The 23,962-nt window shown below is 66.8% G+C and overlaps 1 protein-coding gene across 6 annotated transcripts; it reads left to right on the forward strand.

The window, feature by feature from the left end:
• The first annotated feature begins 7,204 nt into the window (after positions 1–7,204).
• On the forward strand, positions 7,205–23,290 carry FGFR3 (fibroblast growth factor receptor 3). 6 transcript variants are annotated; one of them, XM_039232123.1, is made up of 18 exons: positions 7,205–7,369; positions 7,745–7,955; positions 13,438–13,707; positions 13,889–13,942; positions 15,690–15,859; positions 15,936–16,059; positions 16,136–16,326; positions 17,202–17,352; positions 18,692–18,888; positions 19,253–19,398; positions 19,808–19,929; positions 20,010–20,120; positions 20,195–20,385; positions 20,622–20,744; positions 20,870–20,940; positions 21,109–21,246; positions 21,369–21,474; positions 21,573–23,290. In XM_039232123.1, exons 2-18 carry the CDS (start codon positions 7,847–7,849, stop codon positions 21,717–21,719), a joined length of 2,421 nt encoding a protein of 806 aa, XP_039088054.1. In that variant the 5' UTR covers positions 7,205–7,369; positions 7,745–7,846; the 3' UTR covers positions 21,720–23,290. The 6 variants fall into 6 exon arrangements, with proteins under 6 accessions (XP_039088054.1, XP_039088055.1, XP_039088057.1 ...); XM_039232124.1 differs by having other exon boundaries at positions 18,692–18,882; positions 19,250–19,398; XM_039232126.1 differs by having other exon boundaries at positions 18,692–18,882.
• Positions 23,291–23,962: the final 672 nt, after the last annotated feature.

Genomic DNA, 23,962 nt, shown 5'->3' on the forward strand with positions numbered 1-23,962 from the left:
GCCCCCCCCCCCACTGTGGCCCCTTGAGCAGCCCCATCTGACCTGAGTTATACCGCAGCGTGAGCACAGGTGTGGACACTGCTCTGTGTGAGACGGTAGCACACGGCCCAGGCACCCTCTCCATGACGGCTACCCTCTGCCTGCGGGGTGGCCAGCTGTCCCCCGCGCCCAGGGGCCTCTCCCAGCCACGCTCCCGGTCCCTGCAGGGCAGGCCAGCTGGACAATAAAGTTGTCAGAAGCCCTGGGCCATGGGGAAGGCAGGCAGGCGTGGCAGGGCAGGGAGGCTTTGGGAGGCCCCACAAAGACATCTCTATTAGGGGGCTGCAGACCCCGCCTCGCCCCAGGGCCTCCCAGGACCCGGAGAGTTGGTGAGCATGGGCAGAGGTGGCCCTCAGGCTCACCGCCCATCAGGGCCCACTGGGAGGGCAGGCCCACTGGGCAGAGGAGCAAACTGAGACTGGGAGCTGCATGGTGATGGCACCCCCACTCTGGGAGAGCCCCTGAGTGGGAGCACCCCGAGCAAGGAGCTGTTGAGATCTGGACCTCGTGAGGTGCTCCCCTGTGTTCAGCAGGCACCCAGCACTCACCCCTGCCCCAACATCCGGGCACGGGCTGACAGCCCCCCACGTGAACGATAGCTTCCTTTCTCCTTAAAGTTCCAGCAGCTGGGTTTGGGGAGAAGCCCCCGATGGGTGGAGAGGGTGGGGGCACTCTGCCATCGGGCCCTGGGTCAGCAGAGGTCACCGCGGCTTTTTCTCCCAGAATCCCCAGAGCCAGGCCCTCTTCTCTAGGAAGCCCAGGACCCCCATAGGTACCCCTTCCCTGCGCTTCCCCAGGGCGGCCGCCTTCTTTCTGACCACCCTCCACCCAGCTGCTGTCACAGCCCCTTTACGCCTGGGAGACAAGGCCCTTGCCCGAGACCAAAGAACTGGGCAGCAGATCCGGGACTCTGCCCCGGACACCAGGCTTTGACCTTTCACCCCGCAGCCTATCCTGGGCCAAGTGTCAGCTCAGCCAGGGCTCCGGGACTGAGCGGGCCACTGGGGAAGCCTGGAGCAGGGGCCATGCCCCCCTGTTACATTCTCCAGGGTGGGAGGCCTGGCAGGGGCGGCTCCTGGGGGGCCTGCGTCCGGCTGGGGGTGAGTAAGAACAGGGCTCCTGACAGCAGCTGCCTGGCGCGCCAGCAGCCTCTGCCCAGCCTCGGCAAGTTCACTCTGCAAACAGCTGCCTCCTCCAATTAGCTCCCTGCAGCCCTGCGCGCCAGCATCTGGGGGAAGGGCCTGGGGGCGGGGTGGGGGGTGGGCCCTCCCTCCAGCTGCTGGGTGCTGGGTGAGGGGGAACTGGCCTGCCCCACGGACTCCCTAAATGCTACAGAGAACACCTCACCCTTCCCAAGCTCAGCGCAAATCTCCCCAGGCCACTGTGTGCCTGGGCAGACCACGCCATCGTGCTTCTGTGCCTCAGTTTACCCCCCGTCAAGCACGGAGGAGGAGCAGGTGTGAGGTCCTTTGTCAGAGCCGCCATCGCCACCAGCTTAAGTCCTGGTGTTCCCACAGGATGCAGGCTGCTGCTCCTCGAGTTCTGGGGGGTTCCCTTGGCCCCAGCCTGGGCTAGACAGCAACTCTGGCCTCCAGCCGGCAGAGGTTAAGGCGTCCCCTGCCCACTGGACCCAGCCGGCTGATCTGACCTCGCTGGCTCTGGCTGGAAGTGTGGCTGAGGTTTGTCCACGGGTGACCTGTGCAGAGCCAGCGAGGGGGCCAGGGAGAGAGGCCCCGAGGAGGGACTCTGGCTGGGGCTCCGGACAGGGCTCACAGGGCTTCCTAGAGCAGGTGACTCGGGCCAGCAGGACCTAGAGGAGGGGCCTTGCATGGGGCAGGGTGGAGGCCGCCCAGGAGGGAGGGGGTGTGACGTGGGGCTGGCGCAGCGGCCCCTGAGGCCTGGATTCCTAATTCAGCGGGAGCCTGCTAGCCGGGCTTGTTTATTCTTGGCAGGAAGGCTGGTGTTGGGGGGCTGGGGGGGGGGGAGTGAAGCCTTTTCAAAAAATAATAATAATAAAAACGCTCATTTAGAAGGCTCCCAAGACGTGCTGAACTCCAAAAGGGTCTTGGAAAAAATGCTGAGAAGGTTTAAGTGTAAATGGACCCAAAACACCATAATTAAATTTCCCTTAAATTTACCAGAGTTTGGGGTCAAAGAAAAAATAAAACTTAGGGAAAATACACTTGAGGGTTCAGGCGAATGCCAAGTGCTTAGAAAAATAGATTTCTGAGCTGTTCCGCGGCTACCGACCTGGCCCCCGCCAGCCCCAGGAGCTGCAGAGGCCTTAACCGCTCCTGGGCCGGCTCTGGCCACCTCTCCAAGGGCCCTAGTGCCCGCCCCCCCCAGGGCCCCCCCCCAGCCAGACCCTCCGCCCACGCCAGCTCCCTCCTGCCCCCGGGGTTGTGCCAGGGCTCCCATGGGGAGCTGGGGGCCCCTCACCCCCAGCCTGGGTGGGAGCCCAGTGGAAGCTTGAGCCTTTGTCTCTCCCTCCTCCCTTCCCTGCCACTGCTTCCTGCATCTACAGACAGCCCTGGTCTCCAGGCTTGCTCATCTGGTAACAACCCCACTTTCCAAACCTAAAGTCGGGATTTGAGGTCTAGCGGCCTGAACAAACCAAGGGGTACAGAGGCCAGAATGTCTGGACTGGGGCTGCTTCAGCACATCCCAGAAGACAGGCTCCCAACAGCACATGATTATGGTGTTGCCCTCTTTGCTCAGCCTGCCAGGAAGCTCAGAGCTAAAATTAAGGATCTGTTACAGTAGATAGTGTCGGCCCATGGGTTTTGGAATATATTCTCTTCTCCATGTTCTTTAAAGCCCCATTTCTGTTATCATGAACAAATCAATTGTGCTTTTTTTTTTAAAATGTTTTTAATTATTTCTGAGAGAGAGAGAGACAGCATGAGCAGGGGAGGGTCAGAGAGAGAGGGAGACACAGAATCTGAAGCAGCTCCAGGCTCTGAGCTGTCAGCACCGAGCCCGACGCAGGGCTCGAACCCACGAACCGCGAGATCATGACCTGAGCCGAAGTCAGATGTGTAACCGACTGAGCCCCCCCAGGCCCCCCCAGTTGTGCTTTTTATTTTAATCCTCCTCAAATTTTCTGAGTGCAAATTGAAAAGGCAGAGATTACCCATGATCCATAGCAGCTGTGGCCTCTCTCGAATCTGTTCTTCCTTCTTTGGTGGACGGAGGCCAGCCCGGCCCAGCTCAGCACCTCCTCCTCCACCCTTGGTAGCCTGCCCGTCCCTGGGGCCCGCACGGGAACCAATGGCTTCCAAACGGGCAGGGATGGGTGTTAGGAGATGGGGAGGTCCCAGGGGGGATCAAGCAGCCTGCCTGGAGGTCCCCCAGAGAAGGTGTACGGGGCCGAGAATTAAAGTTCCCTTGGGGCCTCGGTTTCTCCCACTGCAGCACCGGGCTTCGGGGCAGGGCCGAGAGAAGCTGCCAGCAGCAGCCGCACCCCTGCACCAGGCACTAGGAGGCTCTGAGCAGGGGCCCTCGCTGCCCTGGGTTCCAGGCCCTGGTGCACGTCCATCAGCTGCCACGGAGGCCGGGCAGCTTGCATGGCAGGCGGATGTGGATTCCAGGCCCCACCAGGAGCATTCTGCGGGCAGGAGGAGGGGCCGAGGGGCCGTCCCTACACCCAGGCAGGTGCCCCGCAGCCCGGCGCCCGCTCCTGCAGCACCCCTCTTAGCTCACGCCTGCACAGGTCCCAGCAAGCCGGGCCGCCCAGCTCTGAGTCACTGACCGGGCCGGGCCGGGCTGCGCGTCAGCCCCCCACTCTTGCCAGAGGTCTCCTCCACTCACCTGCCCTGGGGAGCCCCATGGGGGGGAGACGGGTGGTCGCGTAGGGGAGCGGGGTGGGGTATAAACACCGAAGGGAAACTAGCGGGCCAGAACTTCTACCACCACCACCACGCTGACTCCTGACTCCGGCGGGCTCTCCACCCTCCTCGCACCTGCTGGCCTGCCTGACGCGCCCAGAGGGCCTCCATGGGGGGGGGGGGCGGAGGACTGTGAGGCGCCTCTGGGCAAATCCTCCACCACGTGGGCCTCGATGCACAGTGGCTGTGACGGCTACTTTTAGCAAGGGTTGCCGAGAACTTGGGAAAGGGGCGCACACAGCGTGTGAGTAACAGGCCCGGACAGTGTCAAGGGAAGGCCCTGTGAACACGGGGACTTGGAAAGAACAATTGTGAACAATACAATTATTTTTCAATAACAATGAAAAATGCCTTCAAGCAACGCCCTCCTCTGGAGGCAAGGGTGGGCCGCGCAGATGAGTCCTCTGTGCCGGCAGCGCAGCCGCCGCGCCTGGACCTTTTGGAAGCAATTTGGCAGAGCCAGCCGAGAGCCACAGAACCTCTTCTTCTTTGACCTAAATGCCACCAGACATTTAGGAGAGGCCATAAAGAAGGGGCCCCTGCAGGCTGTGGGTGCCACCAAAGGAACCAGCCACCACAGGGAGCGTGGAGGGCAGAATCCGAGGCAAGTCCACATCCTGAACCCCGGAAACTGGGAATGTGGCCTTAGTTTCTGTGGTGTCGTTAAAGTAAGCTCTTGGGATGATCTTGGCTTATCTGAGTGGGTCCTACGTCCAACAGGAAGTATTCCTGGAAGAGACGGAAGGGAAAAGCCCGTGTGACTGGGGGGCAGGGACATGGCCGCAGGGCCCCGGAGCAGCTGGAGCCTCCCGAGGCAGGAAGGGGCAGGAAGGGCCCTCCCTGGAGCTTCGAGGCAGCAGGGCCCTGGCCACACCTTGATCTCAGACTTCTGGCCTCCTGGACGGGGAGAAACTAAATTTCGGCCAACCGGTCTGTGGTAATTTGTTGCAGCAGCCTTAGGAAAGGAACACAGAGTGTGAGGCACCCAGGGGCCAACCCAGGCCTGGTGCTGGAAGAAGAGGGGGGCAGCCCCCTTCCCGCAGGCCTGAGGGGGAGGGGCAGGGCAGAAGAGCAAGGGCCTCGTCTCCCAGCGACCTCTCCTCTTGCCAGTGGGGCCCAATGGCCAGACCCACGCAGAAGCCGGGGAGGGCGGGCTGGCCACGCCGCGCCGGGGTCAGGCTTGCGGGGACGGACAGAAGGGACGCGAGGGAACAGCTAATGCAGACGGGCAACCCCCTACGGGCACTTCTGCTAACGACACATTCCTGGGAGGCAGAAAGCAGAAAGCCACTCGCAGGACGATGGGCAGATGCTCACCTCTCAGAGGCCCGGGGATGCAGGGAGCTTTTCTCAGGGGTCCAAGAGGGACCCGTGCGTGGGCACTGTCCTGTGAGCCCACGGCAAGGAACATTACAGAGCCTTTCCCGGGCCTCGGAAGGTCCCCGGGGACGCCGGCCCCCAGGTGCCCGCTGCTGCCCCTTCCTCTCTGCCTCAGTCTGAGGGGACTCCGGCACCGCCTGCCGGGTGTGTCCACAAAAGAATCGAGAGGACAAACGCAATCCAGGCCACACAGAGGAAGAGGGCAAAGGGGACCGTCACCCCACACCCATCCTGGTGTGTTAAGTCACTGATTAAATAGCTGGTTTATACATCAGAGCACAATAGTAGATCAGACCTGGGATGGTCGCCCAGGAGAAGACGTAGGTGGGGTGGCCGGGGGCTGGGCACTGCAGGGGTGTGACGGCCCTGCTGGGGTTCAGCAGGGGGCGCAGGCGTGAACAGAACAGGCAACGAGGGCAGCACACGGCAGAGTCGGTAGGCACAGAGGGAAGCACACACCAGGGCTCCTGGGAGCAGGGACTTTCTAGGGCCCTCAAGTCTGGCCTCAGAGGCAGGGGTGTCTCTAGATTGGCTTCTTCAAAGCACAGGCGGTACCTGAAGCTGGGGGGTGGTGCGAGCAGCCAGGCACAAAGGGGCTGTGCTGGGCCATTTTCCTGAGGATCAAACCAAGTAAAAGAAGCAGGAGCCAGGTAGTCCAGAGACAGTTGGAGGGGGCCACGACGCAGCCATGCCCAGGGTCCCTCCGCACCCCTCTCAGGCATCTGTGGGCCACAGCCACTCTAGGTGTGCACAAGTGTAAGTGCCCTCCTCCTTGAGAAGGTGAGCACAGACACCACAGTCACCCTGGGTGCTCTCCAGCTCAGCTAACCTAAACCCTAATCCTACCCCAACCCCGACCCCTAACCCTAACCCCAGCCCCTAACCCCAACCCCTAACACTGACCCTACCCTGACCCCAACCCCTAACCCTAACCCCAGCCCCTAACCCCAACCCCTAACCCTGACCCTACCCTGACCCCTAACCAACCCTAACCCCAACCCCTAACCCTACCCTAACCCTAACCTGTCCCACCAACAGTGAGCAAGGAGCTTGCCCAGCGCTGGACACCAGCTACCCTCACCCCTGCTCAGAGCCCTGGTCCTGGTGTCCCTATGTGAGGCCCCCGGCCCGGGCTCTCCTTTCGGATGCCTGGCGAGCACCCAATCTCTAAACTTATTTCCTTCTGGGGGTTGGGGGTGAGGATCCCCTTGGCAGGAAACTCAGGCAGCTTAGCTACAAGTGTACCACAGGCCCCTAATAAGAGCAGCAGCGAGACCACAGCTTCTGGGATGCAGTCCCCCCGTGTTTCAGCGCCAGGCCAACAGGCCGAGCTGCCCCCCACTCCCAGGCTTTTGCGCACGCGGTTCCGCCCGGTTCGGTGCTGTTCTGTGCTTTTCCACCCGAGGGCCGGCTGTTCACGCCGCAGGGTTCAGCGTGAGCGGCTCCCTCTGCGTGAAGCCTCTCGGACGGGCTTCACCTACCGCGACGCCCTCTTACGTCCCCGCGTTCCGTGGCCTGAGGCCCCGATGGGCAGCAGGGTGGCAACCGGGACCGCGCGCCGCGCTGCTAAGGGTCCGCGCTCGGCCCCTCTGCGCGCTCGCGGGGCCCGCTGGGGCGATGGGGGGCCCCGCGCGCCCGGCCCCGCTCCCACGCCCTCCGAGACCGCCCGGCGCCCCCGCCCGGCCCCGCCCGGCCCCGCCCCCCTCTAATCCCCTCCGCGGGCGGGGGCAGGGCGAGCCGCGGCCCCGCCTCCGAGCTGCCCCAGGGGAGGGGCGTGTCCCGCGCCCGGCGAGTCCGGGCGGGCGTGGCCGGGCCGGGGCGTGGCCGGGGGCGTGGCGGCCGCGGGCCGGCCCCCACTGGCTGCCGCGCGCCCGGCCGCCCGGGCTCAGTGCGCGGTGGCGGCGGCGGCGGCGCGGACGGCTGGCGCCGCGCAGTCCTGCTCCGCCGGGCGCACGCACGCACCGGCGAGCCGACACTGGGGGCGCGGGGCGCAGGCGGCGGGCCGGCGGGCCGGGAGCCGGAGCAAGAGCCACGCGCGGCGAGTGGGCGCCAGCGGCCGCCAGGTCGGGGCGCGGGCGCGGAGGGGCCGAGGCGGGCGCGCGGCGAGGCCGGAGCGCGCGGCGGGCGCACGTCCCGAGCGGTGTCTGCGGCGGGGCCCGGCCGCGGCGCGGGCTTCCCGCTCCGGAAAGTTTGCCGCCGCCGCCGCCGCCCTGGGAGGGCTCTGCAGAAGTCAGGGAGGGAAGGGGGAGGAAGGGAGGGACCGCGGCGGGGAGGAGCGGCCGGCGCCAGGCAGCCCGCGAGCCCTGGGCGGCGGCAGCGGCGCGGGCGGGGTGGCCGGGGGTCGGAGGAGCCGGGGCGCAGGAGCCCAGCCACCGCCGCTTCCGCCCCTGTGCGCCCCGGCTCCTCCGGGGTAACGAGCTGCCCGCCTCCTCCCGCAGACTCCCGAGCGGCGCCCTCCTCCCGCCGGTGCCGCAGCGGGGCCATGGGGGGCAGCATGCCCGCGCGCGCCGCCTGAGAACGTCGTAGCCCCCGCCCCCACCATGGGCGTCCCGGCTCGCGCCCTCGCGTTCTGCGTGGCCGTGGCGGTAGTGACCGGCGCCGCCTCGGGGCCCCCAGGCATGGAGCAGCGCGTCGTGCGGAGAGCGGCAGGTACGGAAGGACCCGACGGGTCCCGGCGAGGGGCGTCGGGAGCCCAAGAACGGGCCCCTGGGTGGGGTGGGGACCGCCGGGTCTGAGTGGGCCCGAGGGTGCGCCCTGGGCTGGCCCTGAGGACCCGTGTTGGGGTTCCTGCCGCCCTCCCTCCCCGGGATCCGGGCCAGAGCTGGCGCGGCAGTTTGTGGGGCCCCTGGGGCCTCAGGTCTCCCACCCAAGGACGAGGCCGCGGCGGGCAGCTGGGCGCGACCGTGGCCTCCGCGGCCACCGCCCCCCGCGGTTCCCCGTGGGGCGCAGCGTGCCCCCAGGCATCACCGGGAGCGCGCGGGGGCTGCGTTTCCGCGATTCCCATTGTTGTTCTGCGGGTTCCCCCTGACGGCAAGTTCCCGTCGTCGGGCGGCAGCCCCAGCCCGCCTCCGTCCGGGTTCGTGGCCGCGGGGGACCGCACTTCGGAGGGAGGGTGTGAGAGCGCGCCCCCCCGCGGGCCGCGTGGCGAGGCCACGGCGCCTGCTGCCTCCGCTCCCAGCCCCGCTCCCCTGCCCCGCAGGGCACGCCACGACCGCCTTGGCCGCTGTCCGAGGGACGGGGAGCCGCGGACGCCGGCGGGCGGCCCGGGTCCGGGGCACGTCGGGGGTCGGCGAGCGGAGCGGAGCGGAGCGGAGGGCGGCGGCGCCCCAGGCCCCGCCCAGCACACGCGCCGCGGCCCTCGAGGTGCGGCGCGCGCGGCCCCCCGCGGGGCGTCTCTGGAGCCGCAGCCCCGCGCGCGCGCCTCGCTGCTCCCGGGGCGCCCGCGAGGGGTCGGCGTGCGGGGACGGCGGCCGCGGGCTCCGGGGCGCGCGCACCCCGCTCGGTGCCGGCGGCCGCGCGGAGGGAGGCCCTCTCCCGGTGAGCTCACGCCCCACCCGAGCGAGCCCCGAACAGCCGCTCCTTTGTACCCGGCGCGGCCACAGACCGCGCATTGATGGCGGCCGCGGCGGCCTCGCGGGGAGGTGTGAGCTGAGCGGCGGGCGCGCCGTGCCAGGGAGGCGGCGGCGGCGGGGCGCAGGCAGATGGCGGCCCGCCCCGCCCCGCGCCCCCGCGCCCCCTGCGCGGCGGCGGCTGCAGCCTCCCGGAACAATGTCATTTTTTTATGAATGAAGTGGGCCCGGCGCTTGAATGTGTGTGTCATTCAGCGGCGTGACAGAGGCCGTCGCGAGGTCAGCGCGCGCTTTTAGCGCCTGCTCAGGCGGCCCCAGCTTCCAGGGGCGCCGAATAGGCGGTCGCGGGGGGAGCCCCGAATTAGCATTCGCATTCAGATAAAGATATTACTCCCTACGGCCAAGGAATGTCAACTAGCCCCGAGGAGGGGGCGGCGGGCGGGGCTCCGGGCCCTCGCCCGGACCCCCTGCGGCGTGCGGGGCCTAGGCCTGGGAGTGGGGGGCGGGCTCCCTCTGGGAACTGGCAGCCCCCCGGAGGCCGGTCCCGGGCCGCAAAGCCTGTGGTGCTCCCACTGGATGCAGGCCTGGGGCACAGCAGCAGGAGGGACCCCAGGGGCGCGGGCGGGAGGCACAGGGCCTTTCTCTCCACCAGAGCATCGGTAAGCGCGCACCTCCCACCGTGTATCCCCGAAGTAGAGCCGGGAAGACAGGCACTGAGTGGATACTCAGCACACTTAAACCCCTTCTTTAAGGAGATAGACCGGGCCGTAAAAATACAAAGACTTTGTGAAATTTAGAGGTTCCAGTTGACACTTTCCAGGAGACATAAATTAAAACGCCAGAGTTGGTTGGGGTCAAGGTGGGGAAGGTGTGGGTCCCTGGGCTGACCTGGGCAGCCTTCATGTCCACATGGGACCACGTGAGGGGCCTGCTCGTGGGGGTTGGTGGGGGGGGGGGCGCACCACATGCCCAGCAGTCTGAGCCCACGCAACCAGGAGGGCTCTCTTGAGGGCACAGGGCATTTCCCAGAAAAGCACCGGCGCAGCCTCCCCCACCTCTTCATCAGGGCTGGACTTTGAGCCCTGCGGGCCTCTGGGTGGTTCATTAACCCGGCTGAGCCACAGGCTGGACTTCTGGCCTCAGCCCCTGCCCTGAGCTGAGGAGCACCCTGCCTGCAGGGCCTCAGGTCTTCCTCGGGACTGACCTGAGGCCTGGCTGTGCCCGGGTTCACGATTGAAACTCCAGGGCAGCGGGAGTTCCCGCAGGCACAGGCTGCCTGAGCCGTTCACCTGCGAGGAAGCCGTGTGTGGTCTCTTCTGGATGGGAGGGGGCTCGCTGACTCCAGGTCCTGCCGGGTCCTCACCTGTGTGTGAGGCCGGTATCGCAGGGCTCTGGGAAGGTTAGGCAGGATAATCCTGTAAGCCCGAGTTAGCTTGCTGGGCCTCCAGACCCACCCCCCCCTTCCCTTAACGTCGTTATGAAACTTTTCAGAAAGTTTCCAGGTGGGGAGCTTGGAAGATCAGATCTTCTCCTTTGACTTGAGGTCCCTTTGACACATCTCTCCTTTTTTTTTTTTTTTAAATATTTATTTAGTTGGGAGACAGAAGGAGGGAGGGGAAGAGAGAGAGAGAAAGAGAGAGAGAATCCCAAGCAGTCTCTGCACTGTCATCACGGAGCCCAGCCTGACCGGGGCTGGATCCGATCTCAGGAACCATGGGATCATGACCTGAGCTGAAGTCAAGAGTCGGACACTTTACGGCCTGAGCCCTCCCCCGCGCGCCCCTCTTGGGCTGGTTTACAGCACGTCCCTGGCAGCACGTCCCGTACCCTGGAGAGCAGTGGAAAGCTTCGCCACACATCCGGAACCAGAAGCCTGTGTTCCTCATTCCACTCCAGACCCAAGTCCCTCGGGAACTGCCAGCTCCCAGTGGTTCCTTTGAATCCAGTCTGCATTTGATGGGTGTTCTCTGGGGTCGCCCTGAAGGCCCTTCTGAGGACCCCTGCACACTCCCCACCCCCTGGGGGAGGCTGGACTCCGGCTGCAGCCTGGAAGCCGCTCCCAGCCCGGCCCTCGCACCCTGCAGCTCTGTAAACCGCGCGGTGGCCTGCGGGTGGGATTTTTGCCCTGTGCCACAGTGGGGGAAATCGAGGTACGGGACCAGTGAGTAACAGGGTCAGGAGGACCTGGTGACCGGGAGGCATGCCTGCAGGCCTGGCTGGGCCCTTCCAGGACACAGTGCCCCTTGGGCTGTGCCTATGGTCTGCCTCTGGCATGTGGCCCTCGCTGAGGTGGGGGTGGCGGCCAGCAGCAGGCGCTGTGGGACCCACAGAGCCAGACCTTCCACCTGTGTTCACCCCTCTCAGTGGCACCTGCTGTGGCACACGGGACTTTCGTCCTCTAGAGCGTGTGTGCCCAAGAGCCCCCTTTTGTTGATCGGGGAAGATCCCTTCCTGGGGCTGCTGCGGGGGTGGGGCCGAGTAGCACGTGCCCCTGGCGCTACACAAGTAGGGCCTGACCGCGACTGTTTTAGCGTCTGCTCGTGCCCATCACCTGGGGTCTCCCTGCCTAACCCCATCCACTCAGCCACCCCTGGGTCATCCCCAGGGTCTCCCAGGGCTCAGGGTGGGCCTGGTGGATCAGATCTACCAGAGGCAGAGACTGGTGCCAGTGTCTGCCCTGGTCCAGGGGCGTCCGGTACCCCCACCTCCCTCCGCCCACCAGGAGATGGCTGCCAGGCATGGCTGGTCTGGGGGCTGCTCTGTGCCCCCTCAATCCCACGCTGGACCCGGTTGAAGTGAATACTGTGTGGATGACTTGACCTGCTGACGCTGCCCAGACCAAAGCGGAACCAGCCACTGTTGCCCTTGGGCCGGGGCCTGGGGCTGAGGCTGCCGTGACCAGCCTGTTCTCCGCCTTCTGGGGGGCCTCGGTCGGCTCCCAGCACTGGGTGGTCCCCACAGGACACAGTGGCCGGACTGCAGGGCTGGAGGTCAGGTCAGGAGGCCTCTGACTGTGGGGCCCTTGGGGACGCAGGCCTGGGGATGCTTGAGAGACCCTCCTGGTGGGGACAGTGCTGGTGGGGCCACCTGGAGTATGTGGGCAGAATTGGGATTGTCCAGGGAGCCAGGGGCTGGTGTGGCTGCAGCGGGCAGCTGGGCCCTCGAATCTAGGCCACGCGTCGGCAGAATGACAAGTGACGATGTAACTGACCCAGCTGGGTCTAGGGAAGGAGGCCTGGGCGATGGGACCACCCAACCCCGTCCCGGGCCCCAAGCCCAGGCTGCCCGCCGGTCATTGTCTGGCCCTGGCAGGGAGGCCTGGGGGCGATCGTCAGCCCCGCCAGTGGTGTGTCCCTGGATGTGAGGCCTTGGCCCCTTGAGAGCTGGGCAGCCGCGGGGCCATGGGGCAGGACCCTGGGGCTCCCCGGTAGACATCCGCCCTTGGGAAGGCTCCTTCCTCTACCCCAGCGTGGCGTGTGCACGGTGAGGTGGCCCAGGGCGCCTCAGCCTGGCTCCAAGCACCCCTGCTCTGGCCTGCTCACTGGCTCAGTCTGGACAACTTCCCACCTCCCCCAGCTCGTGTCCTCATCTGTGAAATGGGGGGTCCTAGGTCCCCTTTCCCCCTGGGCCTGTGAGACACCGCTGGCCAGACGTAGTATCCTATCTATATTCACGACCTTTCTCTCCTGCGTGTTTAGTGTACTGGGGTGTAGGTCACGCACAGGGCACCTCTCTCCAGCCGGGTCGCAGTAGTCCTGCATCCCAGAGAGCCCCCGCCCTGACCAGCCCTCCCTTCTCGTGCGGCGGAGTGTCTGCTCTTTGGCCTGGAGCTGCTTTCAAAGCCAGAATGAGATGGGGGGCATTGAGTAGGTCTCCACCTCCTGGGGTGAATCACCCCTGTCCCCAGCCCATCATCCGTGCCTCCAGCCTCTGCTTCGGCCAGAGCTGTGGCAGGCACTGCCCGGGAGCCCAGGACGGAGCGTGCGTTTCTAAATGGTTACAGACAAATCCAGGGAAGGGGCACCTGGGCGGCTCAGTGGGTTAAGCGTCTGGCTTGATTTCAGGTGAACTGTGAAGTCACAGTTGTGAGTTTGAGCCCCTCATCCGGCTTCGTGCTGGCACGGCAGAGCCTGCTTGGGATTCTCTTCCTTTCTCTATCTCTCAAAATAAGTAAATAAACTTAAAAAAAAAAAAAGACTAGCACTCAGTGACCCTGAAGTTGGATTTTCAGTGTCCGTACATACGCCCTGATGGGTGTGCGCTGTGCCCCATGCCTACGTTCACATGCGTGTGATCTGGGTTAGGCTGGTCTTGGGTGGACGCCGGTTGGCAAGGCTGAAGGTACCCCCACCCCACCCCTGGCCCCCGGCCCTCTGCGGGACACCCTGCACGCAGGCCCCTCCCTCGTGCCGGCCGTGTTGGCCCTTGCCCCGCCCCCTGGGGCCCTGACGCGTGCCCCCCGCCCCCCGGCCTCCACCGCCTGCCGGTGGGGGGGCATGCCACGGTGCCCGGTGCTCCCGCTCTGAGGCCGCCTGCCTTAGGGTCATCCGTGTCGCCTACAGAGGCCCTGGGACTGGAGCCCAGCCCGCAGGAGCAGCTGGTCTTCGGCAGTGGGGACACCGTGGAGCTGAGCTGCCACTTGCCCGCCGGCGGTCCCACAGGGCCCAGCGTCTGGGTCAAGGACGGTGTGGGGCTGGCGCCCTCAGACCGCATCCTGGTGGGGCCTCAGCGGCTCCAGGTGCTGAACGCCTCCCAGGAGGACGCGGGCGCCTATAGCTGCCGGGAGCGGCTCACTCAGCGCGTGCTGTGCCGCTTCCGCGTGCGTGTGACAGGTGAGTGCCCGCCGGGGGGCTGTAGCGCCCGCGCTGCCGGGCTTGGTGGCCGCTGGCAGAGAGGAGGGTGCCCCACGGGAGACGCCGAGCGGGCCACTGTGGCCTCCCGCGGCAGGCTCGGGACACGCCCGGCAGACGCCTGCCTGTCAGACGGCCACACGCTCTGTTGCCTGCGTTTCAGATGCTCCGTCCTCCGGAGATGACGAAGATGGAGAGGATGAGGCTGAGGATACAGGTGGGCCCGGGCTCCGGGCGTGCAGGGCAAGTCAGGGCGGGGCACCTGCCTTCCTAACTGCCGATCCCGTGGGAGTGGGGCCTCCTGCTCATGGGCAAGTAGGAGACCCCCTCCCCAGGGTGAGGCCGAGTGTGGGTCTTCCTCAGGGCGAGGCCCAGCTTGGGGGAGGGGGGACCATGATGCAGGTGAGGCCCGGGGCTTGAGGGGTAGTGAGGAGGCCGGTGTGGCCTCGGGCGAGGCGGCCCCCGGGCGTGAGTGCGGCAGAGCAGGGGCTCAGGGAGCTGCTGCGGGGCCAATGGACTGACGAAGGGGTTGGGGGCCCGGGAGGTGGGGGAGGAGGGTGGCCGTGGCCGTGGGCGCCGGGACACCAGGTCTGGGCGTGTGTTGGCCGCGAAGGGGGTGCTGTAGCCTTGCCAGCAGCAGCCCCGGGGGTGTCCCGCCCTGGGAGGGTGGTGGGTCCACTGTGCCTGTCCTAGCTGGTTAGGAGCCGGGGGCTGTTTTCAGGGAGCCAGGTTTGCCCTGCCAAGAGATGTGGGGGCCTTGTGGGGCCTTGTGGGGTCTAGTGGGCAAAGAGGTGAGGAGGGACCAGCTAGGGACTTGGAGCCGGGTGGGGACGCCGGGGAGGAGTCAGGCGCAGGGATGCTCACGCCTGCCCCGCCTGGGTACGGGCTCCAAGACAGGCAGGAAGGCTGAGGGGCCTCTGGGTTTCTTCTCTTTTCCCTTTTTCCTTTGGCTGCCAGGAAGTTCAGAGCCAAACTCCAGGCCCAGCTGCTCCTGGTCTCCCTGGCCGCCCTCCTCCCAAACCCCGTGGGCTCTGGGGCTCTGGGGTCACCTGCAGGGCTGCCCGCCACGGGCACCGTCCAGCCGTGCTCAGCCACCGTCGTCTGGGCCTGTAGGGGAGGGCTCCCTGGGTCACCCCAGAGTCTCTGCCCCTGGAGTGCCCCCTGCCTGGGCCTCAGCACCCTTCTCCGCGAGGTGGCTGTGTTGAAGGTGGCAGGGCAGGGGTGGGAGGTGAGGGGGGCACTGTGTCCCTTCCCTGTGGGGGGGGGATGTTTGCCCCCCTCCCACGGCAGGAATGCAGTCTCCACCTCAGCTCCAGAGAAGGATGGAAACCACTTAGGGTGGGGGTGGGGACAGCCCTGAGCACCAGGAAGGGGGCGGGGCCTCCCAGATGCCATGTCCCCGCCCATGCCCTGCAGACCCTGGAGTGCTACAGAGGGTGACTTGGTCTCAGGTTGGGGCAGGCACCTGGCCTTTAGGACTCTGGGCTCTCCAGGTGGCTGGGCCTCACGTCCTCGTCAAGTGCTTCCAGACCCCGGCCCCGCTGGTCCTGCCCGCGGCGCTCCGTGACCTGGGCTGACCTGGTTCCCCTGCTGGCCGGGTCTCCCCTCAGTGGGCCTGCCTCACGTGGGCCTCCCTGTGTGGGTGGGGGCTCCCCTGGGAGACGCCCTTGTGTCTTCAAGGCTCCCGGGTCAGGGTGTATTATCCTGGACTCTTGGACCCTCTTGGCTGGTGTGGGTGCCCCGGGGCAGTGGACAGGGGGAGGTGGGGACGTGTGGCTTGGCTTTGAGGGTCCCGGGAGGCAGTGTTGGGGTTATCGGGAGCCTTGTTCAGCCGGAGCTCCCAAAAATCCAACCGTCTCTGTACAGGAGGGGAAACCGGGTGGTGGGGCAGCTTCCGAAGGGGGGTCCAGGGGAGCCCCTGCTCACAGCCTGGCTACGGCCTTCATGTGCCCCTCTGCCCGCAGGGGCCCCTTACTGGACGCGGCCCGAGCGGATGGACAAGAAGCTGCTGGCTGTGCCGGCCGCCAACACTGTCCGGTTCCGCTGCCCGGCCGCCGGCAACCCCACTCCGTCCATCTCCTGGCTGAAGAACGGCAAGGAGTTCCGGGGGGAGCACCGCATCGGGGGCATCAAGGTGGGCCTGGCGGCGGGCGGCGCTGGCCGGTGGGGGCCTTGGGCTGCCGCCCGCTCACCCGCGTGCCCGCCTGCAGCTGCGACACCAGCAGTGGAGCCTGGTCATGGAGAGCGTGGTGCCGTCGGACCGCGGTAACTACACGTGCGTTGTGGAGAACAAGTTCGGCAGCATCCGTCAGACGTACACCCTGGACGTGCTAGGTGAGGCCCGGGGCCGGGGGGCGGGCGGCTCCGGCCGGGGCGGCCCCTGAGCCTCGTGTGCACCCCGCCCCCCCAGAGCGCTCTCCGCACCGGCCCATCCTGCAGGCGGGGCTGCCGGCCAACCAGACGGCGGTGCTGGGCAGCGACGTGGAGTTTCACTGCAAGGTGTACAGCGACGCGCAGCCCCACATCCAGTGGCTCAAGCACGTGGAGGTGAATGGCAGCAAAGTGGGGCCCGACGGCACCCCCTACGTCACCGTGCTCAAGGTGGGTACCGCCGCCGGCCGGGCGCAGGCCCCCGGGCCTGGTGCTGCTGCCCCCCGCGGCCGGGGACTGCGGTAAAGGGAGGTGGGCGGGCCCAGCACTGCCAGGCTGGGGGCCGGCTGGGGAGTCTGGGCTGAGTCCCAGCATGTCAGCCGGGCAGCACACGCCCCCGCAGTGAGTCCTCAGTTTCCCTGTCTGCTCTGAGGTGGTCTGAGCCCTGGAGGCGGGCCCCGGCTCGGGGGCCCAGGGCAGGCAGGTGGCGGCCGAGCCCTCCCCGGGAGTCTGGGCCTCGAGTGCAGGCGGTGATCTCCCGCCGCCCCGACTGGGCTGCCAGCGGCATGGAGCGCGGCTCGCTGCTCGCCCGCCTCCCTCAGCCTCGGCCTGGTTCCCACGGCCCCAGGGGCGGCGGCCGCCCGAGCTGGGATGGTTGCGACACTCTCAGCCCAAAGGGAAACGTGGGCTGTCGGTGGGGGTGGGGGCAGGCGCTTGGGCTGAGAGCGGGGGTCCGTAGCTGACCGGAGGGGCCCCGGCGGGTGCTCTCTCTGCACTCGTGGGAGCGTGCTCACCAGGAGCTGGGCAGCGTCAGGGCAGGCCCAGCCCGGGGCCCAGGGACAGTCAGGCCGACTTCCAGGCCAGGAGGGCCTCTCTGAGGGGCGCCTGCCGGGGCCGCACCCCGGGCCTTAGCGGGCGGACGTGGGGAAGGCGCCTCCCGTGGAACCACAGTCCACCACCGCCTCCTGTGGGCTGCCGGGCCGAGCCCCCGGGCCTCGAGGGCCCCCCCCACAGCAGGGTTTGCGCCCGGCCTGCTCCCGCACGGCCGCCCTGGGCCCGGCCGCACTGCCACGGGCACGCCTGAGCTGCGTCTCTTGTCCCCGCAGTCCTGGATCAGTGAGAGTGTGGAGGCCGACGCGCGCCTCCGCCTGGCCAATGTGTCCGAGCGCGACGGAGGCCAGTACCTCTGTCGAGCCTCCAATTTCATAGGCGTGGCTGAGAAGGCCTTTTGGCTGCGTGTCCACGGGCCCCAAGCAGGTAACGACTCTGTCCCACGCTGTCTGGCACGCCGAGCTCCAGCTCCCGACGCCCTGGCCGTGCGCCCACCTGCACGTCCCTGTCCTGCTCGCCCCCCGCCCCGCGGCTCGCATGGCGCTCCAGCCGGAGCCACCTCTGCAATGCCGGTGCCTCTGGCCTCCACTGTGACCGCCCGCTTCGAGCCCCCGCGGCCTGTGCTGACCCCGCCTGTGCCCTACACGCTCCCCCAGAAGGCCTTCAGCCCCGGTCGGGGCCGCTCCCCATGTGAGCTTCTGCCCCCCGACCCACGTGTGCGTGCGTGTGTCTGTGTGTGTCCGTCTCTCGCCCTTGCTCGTCCCTGGCCCCACTGCCTGCTCACTTCCTGCTGGCCTGTCCGTCCGTCCGTCTGTCCGCCCGCCCTGCCCCGCCCGCGCCCCCACCCCGGTGCGCACGCTAACCCCGCATGCCGCGTTCGTGGAGCGCTGCTGGCCGCACGCCTGGCGCTCACCCGGGACAGAGGACTCGCCGGTGGAGGGACTGGCTTCGGGCTCTGTGTGGACGCACGAGGCGGAGGACCGTGGCGCCGCGGCCGCGGGGGTGGTGGCAGTGGTGGCGGCGGCGTTTTCCTTGCAGCCCGGCTGGACCGTCGCCGTGTGGACTCTGGCTGTGGTGCCCGTGGCCGGTGCTGGCGCTCGCCTATCGCGCTCTGTTCTCTCTTTGTAGACGGCGGGCGCTAACAGCACCGACGAGGAGCTAGAGGTTCTGTCTTTGCGCAATGTCACCTTTGAGGACGCGGGGGAGTACACGTGTCTGGCGGGCAATTCTATCGGGTTTTCCCATCACTCTGCGTGGCTGGTGGTGCTGCCAGGTACCGGCTCCTGCTGCCGCTTGCTCTGTCCCTGTCCTCCTGGGGTCGCTGGCTTGGGTCACACCAGAGCTGCCAAGGGCAGGCGGGGGACGCCGGGCTCACCGCCACTGTGCTCTGCCACGCTCCCGGGGGGCTGCTGTGGGGACAGAGGCCACGGGCCCTGTCTTGACTCCGATGGGCGTCCCTCTGGCCCCGCCCCCTGCCCCCGGTCCCCAGCTCAGTCCCCGGCAGCCTGTGTGGCAGCTCTGGCGTCACCCTGGGTGGCGGGTGTGAACGCTGCTAGCTCCGCTGGGCTCTTGCTCTCCTGGGTGTGTCCCTCCTGACCCCACGTTTCTGACCAAGACCCTCAGTGACGGGGGCACTGAGGCCTCAGCGTCCCCACCAGGGGTCTGAGCCCCTCGTCTTTATCCCCGCTCCCACTGCGCCCGTGGCTCGGGCCCCTGGGGGCTCCCTTGAGGCAGGGTCAGGCCTGCAACGGCAGTGTTTTTGCAGCCCAGGAGGAGCTGGCGGAGGCCGGCGAGGCCGGCAGCGTGTACGCAGGCGTCCTCAGCTACGGGGTGGGCTTCCTCCTCTTCATCCTGGTGGTGGCCGCCGTGACACTGTGCCGCCTGCACAGTCCCCCGAAGAAGGGCCTGGGCTCCCCCACCGTGCACAAGGTCTCCCGCTTTCCACTCAAGCGACAGGTAACAGAAAGTAGCTACCGGGTTCCGAGCCGCCCGGCCTCCCGGACACCCCCGGGGCCCGCTCCTCCGGGCTCCTGAGCTCGGGTTCCCCCTGTGGTGTGTGAGGCCTGGGGCCTCTCTGGGGTTGCGGGGCTCTGTAGCAGCTGAGCCGCCCCCTCCCTGGCCTTCGCGGTCCCCACGGGGAGCGTAAAACGTTTAGGCTCTGTCTTCATTTAGCGCTAAGTGGAAGTCGGGCACCCCCTCCCCGCCCCTTACCAGCCCCTCCTGAGTAGGCGAAGCCACAGCCTTGCCATCCCTGGGACTGCCCTGCCCCCCCGCCCCCCCGTGGGTCAGCCCCTCGGCACCAACCTGTCCCTGCCGACCCAAGCAGGTGTCCTTGGAGTCCAACTCGTCCATGAACTCCAACACGCCGCTAGTGCGGATCGCCCGGCTGTCTTCTGGGGAGGGTCCCGCGCTGGCCAACGTCTCTGAGCTGGAGCTGCCCGCCGACCCCAAGTGGGAGCTGTCCAGGGCCCGGTTAGTGGTGGTGGCGCGGCCCTGGGGCCTGGGGCCGGGGCCCTGACTGGGCAGGGGTGGGGTCACATGCAGGGTGTAGTCCCCTGGGGGCAGAGAGGGCACCACAGATTCAGATCAGAGTCAGGCAGAAGTCCACACCATGGACAGCATGGCAACGATCGGATGTGGGGCCGGGGCCAGAGGAGGCTGGGCCAGGGCCAGGTGCTCCTGAGGTGTGGGCAAAGTGCTGTGTCTGGATGGCCCCCCGCGGGGTGAGAGGCTGGAGGGTCAGTGTCCTTTATCCTATGAGCAAAGTTGTGAGGGCAAGTGAGGGGGGGCTTCCTGGAGGCGGCAGCACTGGGGCTCAAAGACCGTTGGGACCGGGCCTGGAGCTGGTGGGGGTGCCCACTGCCTCCGTTTTTCCCACCAGGCTGACCCTGGGCAAGCCTCTGGGAGAGGGCTGCTTTGGCCAGGTGGTCATGGCAGAAGCCATTGGCATCGACAAGGACCGGGCCGCCAAGCCTGTCACCGTGGCCGTGAAGATGCTGAAAGGTGAGGGAGAGAAGGACATGGCAAGGGGAGCCGGGGTGGGGCCGGGGCAGCAGCGCCTGACGCGCCCGCCCTCCGTGCAGACGACGCAACGGACAAGGACCTCTCGGACCTGGTGTCGGAGATGGAGATGATGAAGATGATCGGGAGGCACAAGAACATCATCAACCTGCTGGGGGCCTGCACGCAGGGCGGTAGGCGCCGCGGGCTGCGGGGGGGCGGCCGGGTCGGCGGGGGGGGCACCCTGCTCTGACACCTGTGCCCTCAGGGCCCCTGTACGTGCTGGTGGAGTACGCGGCCAAGGGCAACCTGCGGGAATACCTGCGGGCGCGGAGGCCGCCGGGCATGGACTACTCCTTCGACACCTGCAAGCTGCCGGAGGAGCAGCTCACCTGCAAGGACCTGGTGTCCTGTGCCTACCAGGTGGCGCGTGGCATGGAGTACCTGGCCTCGCAGAAGGTGAGCGGGGGCGGGGCGGGGGTACCTGGCCTCGCAGAAGGTGAGCGGGGGCGGGGCGGGGGTACCTGGCCTCGCAGAAGGTGAGCGGGGGCGGGGCGGGGGGTACCTGGCCTTGAAGAAGGTGAGCGGGGGTGGGGGGGTGCAGGGTCCAGGAGGAGGCTGGGGCAGCCGGCCGGGAGGAGGGTGGCCAGTGTCTGGTGGGGGCCTCAGCCCTGCCTGCCCCTCCCCCGCCCCAGTGCATCCACAGGGACCTGGCGGCCCGCAATGTGCTGGTGACCGAGGACAACGTGATGAAGATTGCGGACTTCGGCCTGGCCCGTGACGTGCACAACCTTGACTACTACAAGAAGACCACCAACGTGAGCCCGGCTGAGGGAGGGGCTGTGGAGTGGCCCTGGCTGGGGCGGGGGGGGGCATGCGGAGTGGGCAGCCTGAGCACCAGGGGGGCATCTGGTGGCAACATGCCCCCCTTTCGCCCTCCCAGGGCCGGCTGCCCGTGAAGTGGATGGCACCTGAGGCCTTATTCGACCGAGTCTACACCCACCAGAGCGATGTGTATGTGGCTGGGGCCAGAGGACGGGGGGGGGCGCAGCGTGGGACACAGGGCAGGGCCCCGGCGGTGGCTCCCGTCCTGGCCCAGCCCCCCTGCTCCCCGGTGGGGTGTATCGGGGCCGGTGGGCCTCGGGCGGTGGGGCAGGCTGATGGTGCCGTGCTCCCCGCCAGCTGGTCCTTCGGGGTCCTGCTCTGGGAGATCTTCACGCTGGGGGGCTCGCCGTACCCCGGCATCCCCGTGGAGGAGCTCTTCAAGCTGCTGAAGGAGGGTCACCGCATGGACAAGCCGGCCAACTGCACACACGACCTGTGAGTGTGCACGCCCGCCGCCCGCTGGTCCCTGGGGGCGAGGCTTCGGTGCCCCCCGCGGGGGGGGCTGCTTCTGGGGGGAGGTGGGAGCGGGCCCGGAGCCTCACCCGAGCGCCCGCCAGGTACATGATCATGCGGGAGTGCTGGCACGCCGTGCCCTCGCAGAGGCCCACGTTCAAGCAGCTGGTGGAGGACCTGGACCGCATCCTCACCGTCACGTCCACCGACGTGAGTGCCGGCCCCCACCTCCCCGCGGGGCGGGGCCTGGGCGGTGCGGCCAGCAGGGGTGCGGGGACGCGCCGGCCCTGACAGCCGCCCTCCTGCAGGAGTACCTGGACCTGTCTGTGCCCTTTGAGCAGTACTCGCCGGGCGGCCGGGACACCCCCAGCTCCAGCTCCTCGGGGGACGACTCCGTGTTCGCCCATGACCTGCTGCCTCCAGCCCCTCCTGGCAGCGGGGGCCCGCGGACGTGAAGGGCCACCGGCCTGTGGGCCGAGCCCCCACCAATGTGAGAGCACCCCCGGCTCACCGTGCCGCTGGTGGCGCGCTGCCGACCACTGGGGCCTGCTGGGTCAGGTGGACAGACGGACGGCGTCGCATCTGTGTGCGTCCGCGCGTGCGGGTGTGAGTCTCGAGGTCCCCGGTGCAGGGTCCCTGGGGTGCCCACCCTGCTGTACAATGACCTCCTGGCCACGTGTGCTGGCGGCACCAGGGGGGCCGAATGTAGAATGTAGAGGGGCTCCTCCCGGGCCCCTCCCCCTGGCTCCCCCTCCGGGAGCACTGGGGGGCTGGCCGAGCTCCAGCACCCAGCTCGGACCGAGGCCCCTCCAAGTGCCGAAGCTGAGCCTGCAGGGAAGCCCCCCCCCCCGTGGCACCCCTCCCACCCAAGCGGCCCCTTGGGCCTGGGGGTGAGTGAGTGCTAGCACGCAGCCCCCCCCCAGGACTCCCCACTTCCCACCCTGCTCCTTGGAGACTGAATTACGGGTACCTGACGGCAGGAGGCTTTAACTTCTGTCTGAGAGGTTCGTTCCAGAAATGAGTGTACATTTATATAAATAGATAACTGTGTATAGGACATACACGGACGTATATATATAGATAATCTATACGGAAGGAGGGGGCCGGTCTAATGGGGCCCGGGCTCTGAGGGTGCAGGAGGCCCAGCGGCCCAGGCCTGGAGGCCCCCTGGGGGGTCTGCCGGGGAGACCAAGGCCAAAACCAGCAGAAGACGGGGAGGCTTTCCTGGCACCGCAGCTTTGTTCTAAAGAGTGTATATTTGTAAAGCTATTTATCGACCCCCAGAAGCCCTGTCCCCCCCCCCCCCCCCCCCCCCCCCCCCCCACGCTCATAGTGTGTAGCCAGCCGCATGGCACGGGTTTCAGTTTTAACTTATTAACAGCCGAGAAAGTTCGTGCTTCACGTAGAGGGCTCGCTAAGGGCTTCACCCCAAAGCCCAGCCAGGTCCCTTGCACCCTTAAGGGTCGTTAATAGTTTGAGGTGATTCTAGTGTGGATATTTTATTTCCTTGGGCCTTCTTTCGCAGGGGAATTAGATTTCCATAGGGATTTTCTTTAGGAGGTGTATTTTTTTTGGACTTCAAAGCGAGCTGGTATTTTCATACAAGTTCTAATTGCCATGTGTCGTGAGTGGGGGAGGCAGTTTCCCAGGGGGGCCGACCCTGCACGCAGGTTCAGAGGTTATTAGATGTTACAAGTTTATATATATCTATATATATAATTTATTGAGTTTTTACAAGATGTATTTGCTGTAGATTTAACACTTCTTACGCAACGCTTCTAGACTTTTATAGCCCAGACTGCGACCTTTCAAAGCTTGGGAGAGAAAGCCGTGAATTCAGTTTTGTTACTTTTTGTACTGTTAACGGCCCGAATTTGGGTGGCTCTCGTTTGCTCATCGGCCGGCCAGCCGGGCAGTGGTCCAGGGTGGTCTTTGTTCTCAGGGCCCCCAGCCTCATGGGGCCCAAAGGTGTCAGCCCAAACCGGCAGACGTGCTTTCCAAAAAATAAACAGACAACTGGTCCACATCCCTGCTGTGTCCCCTCTGTCTGCCCGGGATGGGGTCTGTCTGCTCCCTGAGGAGGGCGGGGTCCCCGGCTGCCGGGGTCACAAGCTGTCCACGGTCACTGGCTGGGATAGAATGAGAGTGCACAGCGCTGGCAGGGCCGAGCCTCAGCCCCAGGTCCCCGAGGGCAGGGATGCAGGCACTGTAGTGTGCACGGGAGGGACGAGACCATCTCGGGGCCTGCCTCCCCTTCCTTCCAGGCTGTAGTAGGCCTGCCGAGCCCCCCCCAGCTGCCCCCAGCTCATGGAGTCCAGGTGGGCTCGGGGGTCCTGAGGCCTCCCCCTTTTCACCCGAGGCACCTGGGGAGGGGGAGGGGGTTTCCAGGTGGGTCGTCCCCCTGCCCCCCACGGAGCTACATGTAAGCAAAGCTCTCCCCTGGCCCCTGACCCACCAGACCCAGGGACAGCGCCCTCGGCCCTGCTGGCCACGCTCCTGCGTCTGGACGTTCCCTTCCCCACGCCTGCCTGGCATCCCCGCCTGCACTCCACCTGTCCTGACTTGGGGCACACGCTGCACGTGGCCCCTGGGGCACTGAGGTCCCAGTGACAGGATCTGGCCCCCTCTGCTCCGGGGTCTAAGGGAGTGGGGACATGGAGCAGGGCACCCACACAGCATGGTGGGGGCAAGTCTGGGG

The sequence above is a fragment of the Hyaena hyaena genome, unplaced genomic scaffold (genome assembly GCF_003009895.1).
Source record: "Hyaena hyaena isolate Hyena2069 unplaced genomic scaffold, ASM300989v1 scaffold_63, whole genome shotgun sequence".
NCBI classification, from domain to species: domain Eukaryota; kingdom Metazoa; phylum Chordata; class Mammalia; order Carnivora; family Hyaenidae; genus Hyaena; species Hyaena hyaena.